Source organism: Lepisosteus oculatus, chromosome 8 (genome assembly GCF_040954835.1).
Source record: "Lepisosteus oculatus isolate fLepOcu1 chromosome 8, fLepOcu1.hap2, whole genome shotgun sequence".
In the NCBI taxonomy this organism is placed as follows: Eukaryota; Metazoa; Chordata; class Actinopteri; order Semionotiformes; family Lepisosteidae; genus Lepisosteus; species Lepisosteus oculatus.
Genome location: NC_090703.1, coordinates 39,272,184 through 39,285,858, shown reverse-complemented (window position 1 = coordinate 39,285,858; position 13,675 = coordinate 39,272,184). Strand labels below are relative to the sequence as shown.

The window sequence follows — 13,675 nt, the reverse complement described above, 5'->3', positions numbered from 1 at the left end:
GTTTAGTTTTAGACAGATTTACACAGAGCATGGGCACTAGAAAGTCTAAATTCATATGGAATGGAATATTTTTTCATATGGCTATATTGTGGATGAAATGTTTAATGCTCCTGTGTGAAAAGTATGACAGATTTAACGTTTGAATTATGCTCCTCTAATTTTCACCCTGTCATGCCTATATCTGGTCATTTTAGCTCAAGGAAGTTCTCTTCTGTCTGAATATACTTCGCTGGATTCGATCTGTATCGGCTCTGATTTAATGCACCCCAATGAGTTAATCAGATATCTACGTTAACTTTGGATATACTTTACAGCAACCGCAACATCTCTGAAACAGTCACTCCTGTTCACAGCACGTCACTTGTATATGCATATCACTGCATTTTGAAACCGTGAGTAACCAGGAGTTCTGGAATCCAATCTTGGTGTACATTATTTACACCACTTCATTTCTAAAACCCTGCGATAACTGTCATATCTGGTAACGCCTAAGAACAGTATCCCAACGCCTGCCTGTTTGTCCACTGGAAAAGCATGTGTTCTCCGCGTTGGTAATGCACATGTGTAAACAGGAAACGTCATTTCTGGTGCGGTGGAGTCACGTGACATTGGCTTCAAGATGGCTGCAGACAACCTCCCGTCCGAGTTTGATGTTGTGATACTCGGGACAGGTAAGACAAGCTTTATAGCCCCTTAAACGAGATGGGATTCGTGTTTAAGACGTATTTATTACGATAAAGAAGGATGGGCTCAGAAAATAACGTTCAAGACCTTTGTCTCGCAGAAATGCAGTCGTACTAAGTCAGCAGTTCTACCTCGGGTATTTGCTCAGTGCTTACTGCCACATTACTGATCCTGTAGAGCTGGTTCATTTATTGAATGCCAAGGCTCTGTCTGTACAAATATCACTGTATCTAGGGAGGATGTTTTAATATTTGCATAGACTGCCTTAAATACAGCAGTTTAAAATATGTAGCTTTTTTTGTTATTTTCCTTTCCTATAAATGAATCAAATGCAAAGATGTTCGAGTACAATCAGCTAGTGAATACTTGGTATAATTTCAAATTGCACTACTTTATTTCTCTGTTTTTATTTCTACTAGCAGTCATTATTATTAACCCGTCACAATGTTTTTACGGTAGACACGATTACGATTATTTCCATATTTTCGTTATTTCTGTAGTGCAATAGAGACAAAATTAGACGACAGTAATGTTAGATTATTAATTTGCTACAGGAGGTTGTTAATGTGCTACAGGGGAACTTTATGAAAAAAAAAAACCTCCAGTATTAACGGGAAATAATACAGGCAAGAGGGAGGAAAGGTGTTACTCTGAGTCGAGGTGCACCCAAGAACTGACTTTGAAGCTGAAATTGCGGTTTTTGTAGCATTACCTTGAGATCACAATTTCCTGTTGCTGTGAACACATTGCGTTAATTGATTTGTATGAACTGGGACCCTCTGAGATGAAAGTTTCGCAAGCTTGTTTATTATCATTGATAATACTATAAACGTCTTTCTTTCACATTTTAACCCTTTAGAAATCTAGGATTTGGAGCATAATAATATTGTTTCCCCAAATAAACCAAACATTTCCCTGTTCTTTTCCTACACCATTTTTTTTTGCATTTCATTAATATTATTCCCAACAATTATGTTATTGTTTAACAAAATTATATTGTTTCTTTCCCAGTGAATTGTGTGTAAATAGTCTGAACTCATCTTTCATATGCTGGTTTATGTCTAATTGATCTAGTTCTGTTTCAAATGATTTTCGTACAGAAGGTAGTTCAGATAAGGATGTGTGTCCACACCATGTACATCCATATTTTATTTTGTATTCTTTATTTTATTAATAGTGCTATGCAATGAGTTTTGTAGAATGCTTGAGTTTTTAGACCCGTTTGTTGTAGTAGAAATAGTTGAAACCCTTAAAAATGTGCATTTTAGTAATCTGCACGATCATATCTTGAATGCAGACTTTAACAGTTTTATATGAAAAACTAAATGTGAGAGCTAAAAATAATTCAATAATATGTCAAAGGGTGCATTACAACATTTGCTTTGTCTTTTCTCTTAGATTCATTATTTCGGTAACTCTTCTGTTGCCCCTGTTTTTATTTTGGTCAACCTCCGAGTCTAGGTTTGAAAGCTTGTATAATAAGTAGTTCTGATTGATGTATATGTTTCCCCCAGCTGGTCTGATGTGCTCGATGTCAATGGGTTGTTTCAGGTATGGAAAGAGTTGTGCGTTTTTGACTCCTAACAGACATGAACAACTCTTAAAAACTGTCAGAAAATAAAAAAATGGCACTGCTAACTGGTATGCAGAGTTACTTTTGCCATTTACACCAACTTGCCTTAAATTACTTTATTCATGTTTAGTATTCCTTAACTTTAACCACCTACTGGATGTGTAGACTCTTTGCTAGCTCTTCTCATGGAGAGTCCTATTTTGACTGTTATAGTTAGTCCCCATAGTGTTGTAAGGGGTAATGAGTTTCTCTCATTTGGCTTAAGACCTATAAATCTTTGTTCAATCTTCCAGTTCTAGTACTTGATGCTGTTGTCCTCTCAGCATCGGCACTTACCTGGGCAATGCTAGATTAATGGAGGACAAGTGCTTTTATTTTCAAATCCATGTGGACTGGTTCATTCGCTAGGAGAAGACAACAATCAAGAAAGCTAGTGCTCTGATCTCCTTTTTTTGTGACTTATTTCCATCACTTGGGTCATAATCTCCTTTTGTCATATTCCAGTTTTGTTTAGTGACCAAACACTTGCTTCCTTAATATAAGCTAATTGTAAAACGTAGCTCTCCTTGGCATTTGGCTTGCTTAGACTTTCAGTTTTAACGTTATCTTTCTAGCTGGAAGTTTTGCTTGAATTAGCAGCTTATAAAGTTTAAAGTGTAAAGGCTATAATTGCATTCTCAGGATAAAGGTCTTTAAACAGTAATCAGCCTACTAGTCCGTCTTAACCTTTCATACTATGTGCAGTATGCCTTTTCTGCATGTCATTAAAAACTTTTAATCTGCTATACTTACAGTAATATCTACAGCATTGGATGAAAGCATAACTGCTTGCTTTTTGCTTCCCAGGACAAAAAAACTGGGTACTTAATTCTGGGGAAAGAAAAGGCAAAATGCAAATAACACCAAATTACCTTGAATTTGTTGTCATGATTTGCATGAGGAATTCAAATGAGGAACTGGATACCCTCTTCCATTGCCAGAGAATCCGTATGATCCGGTAATTGGGAAAAAGTTGATGCCAACAACCTAATGACTATTTCTGGTGTCATTTTTTGCAAGAGACATTTCAGTTGACGTTTGGCCACGGTACTTGTATTGAGTCTGGAATGAAGCCTCTGTAAAACTTGATTACTATTTGCAGTCTGTTCTTGCAATGCTAAACCTTGCTGCAGTGTTTGATAAAATCTTGGTGAAAAGCTTGTAAGACGTATGTCAGCCTTGGGACTGGTTTTCTTTTTATTCTTATCTGTCTGATCACTGTCAGTATGTCTCTTGCGGAAAATTTAAATCTAATCTGGGTGCTATGGAGTCTGATGCATCTGAAGGCTCTGTTTTGGGTCTGTTGCAGCTCAGGCTTGTAACGTCTTGATGGGATTATTGGGAGACACCACATTATTAATATGATGATGAGACAGATTTATCCACTTTCTACATTACAAGCATATATGGTATTAGTTGCTCTTGTGCAGTGTATACCTGAGATTATTTGCGGATAATCTCACCTGCAACACAAACGTTTTAATAACTGGCACTAAAAAGGTGTCAGTCATACCTTATCCATTCATGCTTACCATTTATAGTTGTGTATTGCCAACAATGATTGTATAGTTCTTGGTGCTGTTGTGAACTCTGGATTGTCTGGACTTGCAACCAGAGAAATGTTGCTAAACTTTTTTACAGGGTGGGTGTAGAGAAGGGAGTAAGTGTGACTTTGTGACCTCTCCCTTCAGTTGCGTTGCCTGTTAGTTTGTGTGACTCATTATGGACTCCCACTTGTCCGGGATGCAGACTCTAGATTACTGTCTCACTTATGTTTTCCTGAGAACTTGCTTTCTCCTTTTGTTACCAGGAATTTTGATTTCACTTTCATGTCCAAAGTTCTTAATGGGTTGGCTCTTTATCTTCTGGAGTTATTCCACATGTGCGTAATTGCTCCTGCAGATTGCTTGTTTATCCCAGAATCCTGACCGGAGTTGGCAGGAGCTTGAGTCATCAGTTCCGACACACTTACCAGACCGGCTAGTACCCCTTCAGCTGCAGGAATGCTGAAGCCCAGGATTCAGCGGCTCTTTTAGAAGGTGTTTCAGTGTTGTTTTGGCTCTTGAGCTTTCGTTTCTTATTGACGGCATGATCTTTGACGGCGTGTATTTTTTTGTGAGGTGAATTTTTAGGTGAACACGTTGTTTCATACAGTATTTTCTTTTCCTGCCTGCAACACATTTTTGAGAAAGTGAATGAGGTGAAGTTACAAATAATAGGAGGCAATGCAGCCCGTTTTGCTCATTTTGAGTCCTGATAGGTAAGCCAAGCAATTTAGGAAGACTCCAAGTCCATGCCTGAGGATTTCAATATGTCAGCCATTTAAAGATAAAGAAATGACTAGAACACAAGTGACTCTGAAATATGTGCCATGTATAGAAACTTAAACCTTGTTTTGATGGTATTTGTTAAAAGTTCTGTTAGAAAGCAATATTGGCCTGACTTGTACTATAAATATAATATATTGTCGTATACTGTAATCCATTATTTCTCAACCTTTTCCATCCCACTTGCATAAATCTAAAAACCGTGTGACAGAGCTATTGTTGGCTCAACGTTTTTACTTTTTGTTCGAGTTCCTCTTCATTTCTGAAAGCAAGTGTGGAATCGGCTTGTTTTCTTGTGCTTATCCTTCTTCCCTCTTTTTTCTGTGGCAGCGACCAGGGAGTTTTCAAATATAACAAGCCACTGAACTTGTGGAATGGGGCCCTGTGTTTTGTTTTTGCTTTCTTGTCAAGATGATGTCCCGCATAGTTTGAGTCAGTAGCCACAACAAAAATGCTCTCTCCTACCTCCATCATCTGGCATGCACAAATTACTTCTATACCTTTATCTTATATTTCCTCTGGATCTTCTGGGTTCTTGCCCATTCACTCTGTTCTTCACCTCCCTTATTCTCCACAGTTCTCATCACCTGCATACTTCCCATGTTGTATTATAGGCAGGCTTGGTAATTACAGTCACAAATGACCACTGTCATACCAGTTGAGAAACACTGCTGCTTTAGGACAGTACTTTGTTAGGTCAACATTAATGTGAACCTTCTAGAATAGCACTTTCTACCCTATCGAGTTCTAAACCACTCTTCAGAAATATTTGCACGCACGCACAAAACACATGCAGGACTGTGCACGTAAGCCGCTGGAATTGTTTCAGTTAATTAATAACATACTCTATTGAATTAGTACCATGAAATTCGTACATGGACTTGGTATTTGTCACAGCAGTGCATCTGCTGTCTGTTCTGCCTGACATTTATGAAACTTCCATTATATAAATAAGGCTTTTGGGCGAAAATTATTTTTCTGGAAACATGGTAACAGAATTGTCTGATGTAAGAACTAACCTTTACTGAGCTACATGAGGCACTGTTCATGCAAGGTCAGAAACAAGGTATTAAGTAGCAAGAATGTACATTTGAAATAGTAAATGGTTGGTTTTGAACTAGACATAGTTCAAATGTATGAGAGAGGTCTTTGAGAACCTGTTGACTGGCTTTCTTCAGTACGGAGTGAACAATAAAAAAAAAACATCAGCATAGTGACTGAATATGTGTAGTAAAGTGTATTTAAATTCAGAGAAGTAATATTTACATTATTCAGTACACTAATTAAATGAGTTCTACCCCAGGGCCTGACATTCCTCTGTATCTCATGGTTTTTGTTCTAGCCAAACTCTTATTTGATTAATTTTTGTTTACCCATTGCTGTTGCAGAAATCCTTGGAACTTCAGATGGATTGTATCTAACAACTTCAGCGTAGGGATTGTTATGCAGCCTGATCTCAGATGTTCTTAATAGGTGATCAATTTACTATAATTCTACACAGGTGGCAATAAGAATTTATTAGACACTCCTACACTGAATATAGTTTTCCCCTTTGTGAAGATGTCCTGTTGGTTACACGTTTAATATACCTGTGTAATATTAGAGTTCTTTTGCAGGTCCGATATTGATACATGGTTGACACTAATTTTAGATTCCGTTTGACTTTTGCAAAAAGTTGAATGCAAGTTTACAGATAAGCCTCAAGTGGAATATTGATTTCACTTACCCTGCAGTTCAGAATTAAGCTGCAGTAAAAAACGCATACCCTGATGTCCCCTAGAACTTACTGCTTACTAAATTGAGCTTGGTGTTGGAATACTGTGTTCAGTACTGGGCACCATGCTAAAATAAAGATTTGCTGTCCCTCTAGAGTAGCAGTATTAACAAATTCAAACAAATGCACTATTTCCTGGTCATTAAGGACAAGTTGTGCTAAAGGTGCTGAATCCTCTTAGTGTGGAACAGAAAATTATGTATGGGGGTTTGATAAAAATTATGAAACTGAACTAGTTAATCAAGTGGTCTGGGTGTTTTTTCAAGATCAGCAGTGATGCCTGAGGAGTCAAGTGGAAATTAAGTTTAGTATCATTTTGGACAGAATGTACAGGACAATTCTTTCCTAGTATTGTGGAACACAGGAACAAACTTGTGTGTCACATTGTTGAAGCTGGCTTTGTGCGATCATTCAAGAAACAGCTGTATGTGTTCCATAGTTCATCACGCTACAGGCAATCAAAGATGCAACTGGAAGTGATTTCCTTGTCTTGGTAACCTTTTATTTGTATATTAGAATCTTAACATTTTCAAAGTACAGCAACGAAATGGAAATATTTAGATTTCCTCGTCCAGAATCAGTTCTTTCTTACTGCCGTTGTTTCTCTCACAGGAGCCAGTTACTAGCACGGACTGTACCTAAAAACACACACAGTCAGGCCTCGCTTAAGTTCCCCCTTGAGTTTCTTTTTAGTTTGTCATTTTGCTTTGCTTGTGGCACGAGTCAGGAATCGATGTGGTTATAACTGCCCTGGCTCCTGCTGCCCCCTTGAAATTTCTGGAGAAATGATGGATTTGACCAGCTCACACTGTACGCTTGAATGCCTCATTTACAGGTGTCTCACCCTCGCACCTTCACAGTCTCACTCAGGTGTTAATGAATTGAATTTAAACCCCATGCATGTGGGTTGCAGCGTCCACAATTGTGCCACTCCCTAGCCGCAAAACTCAGGGGGGTCTTGTGCAGGAGCCCCCTAGAAAAGCACAAAGCAAGTCTGGTCCGACGCTCACTACTGCCTTCACTCCTGCTTCTCTTTTGCCTCCTACTCTGCACCACCCTCTGCCCTGTTGGCAGGCCTAAACCTCATCCTCTGCTGTGCTGCTGCCTCCCACAACTTAAGTTTCTGTTCCTGTTATCCTTGGCCCTCAAGCCCAGTTTCATTCTTCATTAGGGTCAGCCTGGTTCCAAATCTTCCAACCCTGGTGTCCTCCTCGCCCCTCCGACGTCTGGGCCTTGTGTCATTTCAGCTGAACCTCTTCATGTCCACCGTTCTTTAATTCTCATTACTATTAACTCCACCCTCTCCCCCTCTTCCTCTGTCAGGAATCTTGTTCTTGATTTCCCTGTTTCCCGTTCAACTCTGACTCAATCCTTTGGCTTCTTCCCAAGACATGTCTGTAGGAGCCATCCCTTCCTCACTAATGTGACCTAGACTAGACAGATCTTATCCTCTCTGTTTGTACTCTTGACCATTGCTATTGCGCTCTCCAGCTCTGTTTCAGGGTGGTGCTGCTCACTTGGTCTTTTCTCTGCCTCCTTTAGTTCACGCTACACTGTTACTCCAGTCCCTGCAGTAGCTACCTGTAACATCCATTTTAACATTTTTTTTCCCCCGCTTTTGTTTAAACCTCTGTGACCTCGTCTCCGAGACATCTCTCTTGCATGACTCTTAGTTCATGCAACACCTGTGATCTCTTAAACTGCCATGAAGGTTTACCACCAGCAGATACTGCGCTCTGCTCAATGTCATTTATTTACTGGAATCAATGATTCCTTATATACATGCTGTTTCCTGCTCAATAAACATTTTCGCTCTGTTATGCACAGGCATTGCACTTCTGACATGCCTGCTTCACTGCTACTTGTCATTTTTGAATATGAACATATTACATTTTTTGTATTTAATTTATTATTGCATTTTTTGTATATAATACACTTGGATGAGTGCTTGCTGAGCAAGTAATGCAAAATATTCCCACAGTAAAAAATGCAAAGAAATCCTCACTGTGCTTTTGCATATCTCAGTAAGGCTAATTGCTTATACATAAAATTTGTAAAAATTGTAGCTTTCCGTCACTTTTCTGGGATGATAAAAAGCTTAAAACATTTTTAAATGGTAAGAAATGGATATTGATCTCAGGAGTTTCTCTTTTTGTAATTAAGGCCATAGATTTGGAACGAAAAGGAATTTTCAATCATTCTTTGTTGTTTATGTTTTAATACTGTCAGTTTATGTATTATTTTACATGTTCTCCATTAATGGACAAAAGGAGAGTGTCTGTGTGAGCCTTCAACTAGGGGCAGAGTTGTATGTTACAGTACTTTTCAGAGGCCGAAATCGGTTGCATTACTTCAGTAGGACTTTATGGCAGAGCCTGCTAGCCTGAGTATATTTTAAGATGTGGTACGTTAGACATCAAATTGACAAGTTGGCCCTTGGGGCTCTAAAGGTGGCCTTCTGCGTTTGCATTGAATTTACTCCACATTGAAACTGATCATTTAAATATAGGATGCAGTACAGCTTGCAATGGGAAATTGTGTAGTGTATCATAGCCTTTAGATATAGTTTTGTCAAGGGTTTTTAAAGTTCATCTAACATTATACAACAGTATGCCTCACAGAATTCATTCATAACTATATATGGACGAAAACATTCTTACTTAGAAAAGCAGCGCTAGTCCACATAGTAAGAAAATGACAAGGTACAAGATATTACCCAAGTGAAGTACAACATGGGACATTAAACTAAACGATTTTTTGTGAAACTATTTAAATGTCTGGATTTTTAGGGACAAATCTTCAAAATCTAAGTTCACAGGTTTATCAACCGCCCATTATAATTTAAAGATGATTTTGCAGTGGTAATGTCATGGAAATATAACTATCAAGGAAGCCACAAGAGAGAGTTCTCACCTGAGTAAGGTCTTTATTTCAATATTGCAATATTGGGAGCCCTGCTGCCACTTCGCAAAGTGCAACCAGAGACTCAATTTGTTACAAGCAGTACAGGGCTTTTATAAGATGTTGCGCTGTAAAAAAGCTCAGCGCTTTTTCCCTTCTAAAACTTCCCCTTTCCCTAAGACAAAACAGATTACATCATAAAACGAAAGAAGAAGCACCACTAGATTTGTTATTCAAAGCTTATCAGTTACTTTCAGCTAATTCTAACGACCCAGACAGCATATATTGTTTTGGTACATTGTCTTCTAAAGTAACCTAAACAGTGTACTTTGTTGACACACTGTTTTCTAAAATTCTGCACGTACTGTAGCACAGGAATTACATCCTTGAAATATATTTTCTAAAAGCGCCAATATATTCTTTGCAAAGCTCTCTACATTTTAAGAATCAATTTACTTATTAGATTTCCATTTCAGTAAAACAGAAGAACTGCTAGGTACTTAATTGTCAATTAGTTGCTTTTATCTTCTTAGTTTCCTTTAAGTTTAATGCTGCTACCCTTTTTAAGTCATGAGTATTTCCGCCAACAGGAGATGGGCGAATTTGGCTGTAGTGCTGCATTATGCTGGGGTGGTCTTTTGAAACATACCTATTGAAACAAAAAAAAAAATCATGAAACTGGATAGTCCTTAATTCAGACCACAAAGCATGGATTGAAATAGTTTCACTTTCAGAGAAATGGAAAACTGCTCTTCGAAACGGCAGTTCAAGGTGAACAAGTGATGTCCTAATTCTTACGTTTTCGTGTAGAAATAAGGACAGCTGAAGATAGCATTTCTATCTGATGCTGGGGCATCGCACAAGAAATAGTTTTTGCCTTTGCTATAAGGGACGTTTCCTACATGATTGATAGTGCGCAAATGAATATTCCTGCCCTGCTTTAGCTTTTTCTTGTGCAATCGCTATTAACAGCTGGTCCCCTGGCTGGATGTGACACGCGGTACCGGCGCTATTTCTATCTCGCCGAGTTCTGTGTCAAGGTAGCCGGGGTTGTCAGACAGCATGTTTCCAAGCTTACCCGCCTGTGTGCGAACAGAGACGTGGACAGGGAACAGTTGTTTATGAATATCGCCGGTCGCGACGATCTCCTCTTCCCATCTGGCGAGCCCTGATCTTTCCGAACGGCGACAGCAGCAGGGGCAGCTCCCAGACAGCCTGGACCATGGAGGGAGGCGTGGCACCTTGTCATCTTCGCTCACACCTGCGCTGGCCACTTGCTGAGCTCAGGGCAGGGAGCTAGCAGGAAGCACCAGATGAATGTGAATAATTTTGCCACGCAGGTCGAGCACGGGGGGTGGGGGTGGGGGAAAATACTGATAAGTTTGGATTTGTTTTGAAGGTTATTTAACTAGGTTGCTTTCCACTTATCAGTCACGAGACTTGAGATTTATTCCTGCCTTGACGTCAAAATAAAACCTGCTGTCCTGGGACTGGTGCATGTTGGCTTTGTGCTGACAGTCCTTTGCACTGCAGACCAAGCCTTTTTCCTCTCTGACTCGTAAGTCACACTGACCCAACAGGTTAAATCTCCATTCACAGTCAAGTTCATGTCCTGTGTAATAGGCTATAAAAAGGTAGAGATGCCATGCTCCTCTGTCAGTTAAAACAGAGAGGTTTTGTTGTAGGGCTGAAGTTCCAATTTAATTTTATTGATCTTGTTTGTGGCTGCATATAGTTAATGTTTTTTATTTAATGGATGTATGATTTGGTACAGGTGTTTTTTTTTTTTGCCTTTTCTGCCTGGAGGACTTCCTTTCCAGAAATCTCCCTTAATTTAAAAAATGTACCGCATTTGTCAGGCCCGACGAAGAAACACATGCTAGAGGTTTTTTCTTTTATGTTCGCTACTTCAACTTGATCTGAGAAAAAGACCTGTTAATCACTTTCTTGTTTCTGTTCAAGAGTGACTGAGTTTCCATGTGAATGCCTTCTGATGTTCTGAAAGTGGCATAAACTGAAGCTTAAGCAGTCATTACTGCTAAATAGTTACATCTAAATGGAATAAAGCCCAAGGAACCCCATGCTGATACTGTTGGAGCAGTTTGTGGTATTTTTAGTTGCTAGTGCTCATGACAGCTTGAATTCAGTTGAGTCTATTTTCCAGAAATTACAGATGGGTTATATTTTAATTATTTTTCATTTCTGTTTCAGATAGTAACAGACCTTTTATATTATTTTTTCATAAACAAATCTGTCTTTTGTTTTACTCATAAACTAGAAACATAAACATGCATAATTTTAAGGTCATCTTTAAGATTTGTAATGCAGGTTAATAGATGTATTGATTTCAGACATTGAGAAAATGCACAGGGAAAACATCTTTAACCTTCTTCTCTGGTGATCTGAATATTCTGTGAACCCCTCGTGATCCCTGTCCAAAAACGACATATTTAAAACATGCTCTTCTCTTGTTGTATAAAAAGCTCTTAAGCCTTGAACCCTTTTCCCAGTGCATTTTGGGAATGTTTTCAAGTATTTCAGACACAGCAATGAATCTCATACACAGACTTTGTAGGAAAAAATGCTGAATCATTCTACTACTGTCATTTAAAGGTTTATAGTTTAGTGCGTATTAAGTGGAAATAACTAGCAAACGTTTGGTTGTTTACTTCTGTGAGTTCTTTGGAACATTTTGGATACAAACATAGTATTATTTTGATATTTGAAACATATGATTGAATACGTATGGGTGTGCAGCAGACATCAGGCTGAACTTTGTCAAGAAACTTGTTGATGGGGTCAACATCGGAGGCCATGTTTATTGCCCCTCTCTTGGCTAGTTGGTGAAAAAGAAACGTTTTTGACTTTCTGCTGATCTTGTCGTCTTTTTTGTGTGCAAGTGCTCTACAGTGGATATATATATATACACACTCACAAGTTTAAAAAGCAATTAACATTGTTAGGAGACCACATAGTGACTAGTGAGCAGGAAGGGCCATTTTCACAGCAGATTGTGCGTAAACTCTCACTCTTACCACGAGTGGTTTCCTTCCTCCCAGCAGCAACATGGCAACTATACACTACTTTCACAAAGCTTCACTGACTATTTTGCAATTAATTAGAAATTTGTTACATTTGGCTTTAACAGTCTGAGAGATTGGGACTGCAATTCCCCGTTAAAACAACTTATCCTTTTTTGATCCTGTTGCAATTACAGTATTACAGTACTCGCTGGTCCTGACAAAGATAATCCAGCAGATTTCTTCAGAATAAACAGTGAAACATGAGGACGCACGTCTGTGGCAGTGTTTAAAACTGCGAACATGAAGTGCTTTTTATGCAAAGGGCTGTGTGAGTGGGGAGTTGGACAAGCTACCTTCTCTTGTTATCGAAGCTGATTGACTTCTTTCAAGAAATGGCTGAACAAGATCCTCAGATTAGCTCCTTCCTACAATATAGGAGACTACTAAGAACCAAATGAACCAGATATCCCAAATGACCTCCTCTTTGTTTTTAATCTTTCTTATTGTTTTTTCTCAAGGCTCCATTTGTTTTGCAGTATGATTACAAAATAGATTTAATAAAAGCAAAGAAATTATGTTAAGTGCCCGTATAAAAAAAAAAAAGAAGGAAAGTGGCAATAGTGTTTTTTTATAAGGGTGTGCATTGATAAAAAAATAAATGTTGGCAAGGAAAGCCTTTGTTGCAGAACTTCACGAGATATCGCCAGTAATCATACTGTAGGTGTGTATAACCCTGTTGTTTAAAAGAGGTCCAGGGTTTAGTTTTTCCCAGTAGCCTTTTTAAGACCCCTTGAGTTTGGGTATTTTTTAGTTAAGGAATTGATATTTTACATGGTCAACCTTCTTAAGGTCCGGAGGTGTATGTTTAGGTGCAGATTCCTTGAAGAGACATGGAAAACCTGCAGACACAGTGGCTCTCCAGGATCTGAGACTCCTGCAGTTTCTAGCTGCAGTGGAACTGAAATCAATTTTAAAATGCACAATTTGTTCAGTTTGATCCCAGGTCACAGCGGTCACCTGTGTTAATCTTCTGAGCCTCCTTACCCCCCCCCTCATCTATTTACCTTCAATATCAACACACTTCCATTTCAGCTGGTTAAGGCAGCAGTCAAGGTTTTTGCTGGCTGTCAGCTCAGATAAACAGCTGCAAGCTCAACTCTCTGCCTCCAAGCTGGTCTTGTCAGGGACACAATGGAGTGAAAAAAAGAGGAAAAGAATGATAAGATAGAGGGACATTGGTTTCTGACAGGTCATATGTGCTCTGTGGTGTGCTTTATTAAGACTTCTTTTAATGCTAGGTTATGGTGTTTGAGAAGTGCTAAATCTGCCTGCAATCCTTATTTATAGGACTGCT

General features: G+C 38.8%; 1 protein-coding gene across 1 annotated transcript in view; it reads left to right on the top strand.

Moving 5' to 3' along the window:
- Positions 1–593: 593 nt before the first annotated feature.
- Positions 594–13,675, top strand: part of chm (CHM Rab escort protein) — an 83,889-nt gene continuing 70,807 nt past the window's right edge. Inside the window, exon 1 of the mRNA XM_015351390.2 lies at positions 594–671. Coding sequence (XP_015206876.2) covers positions 620–671 — 52 coding nt within the window. The 5' untranslated portion in view covers positions 594–619. The remainder of the gene's footprint in view (positions 672–13,675) is intronic.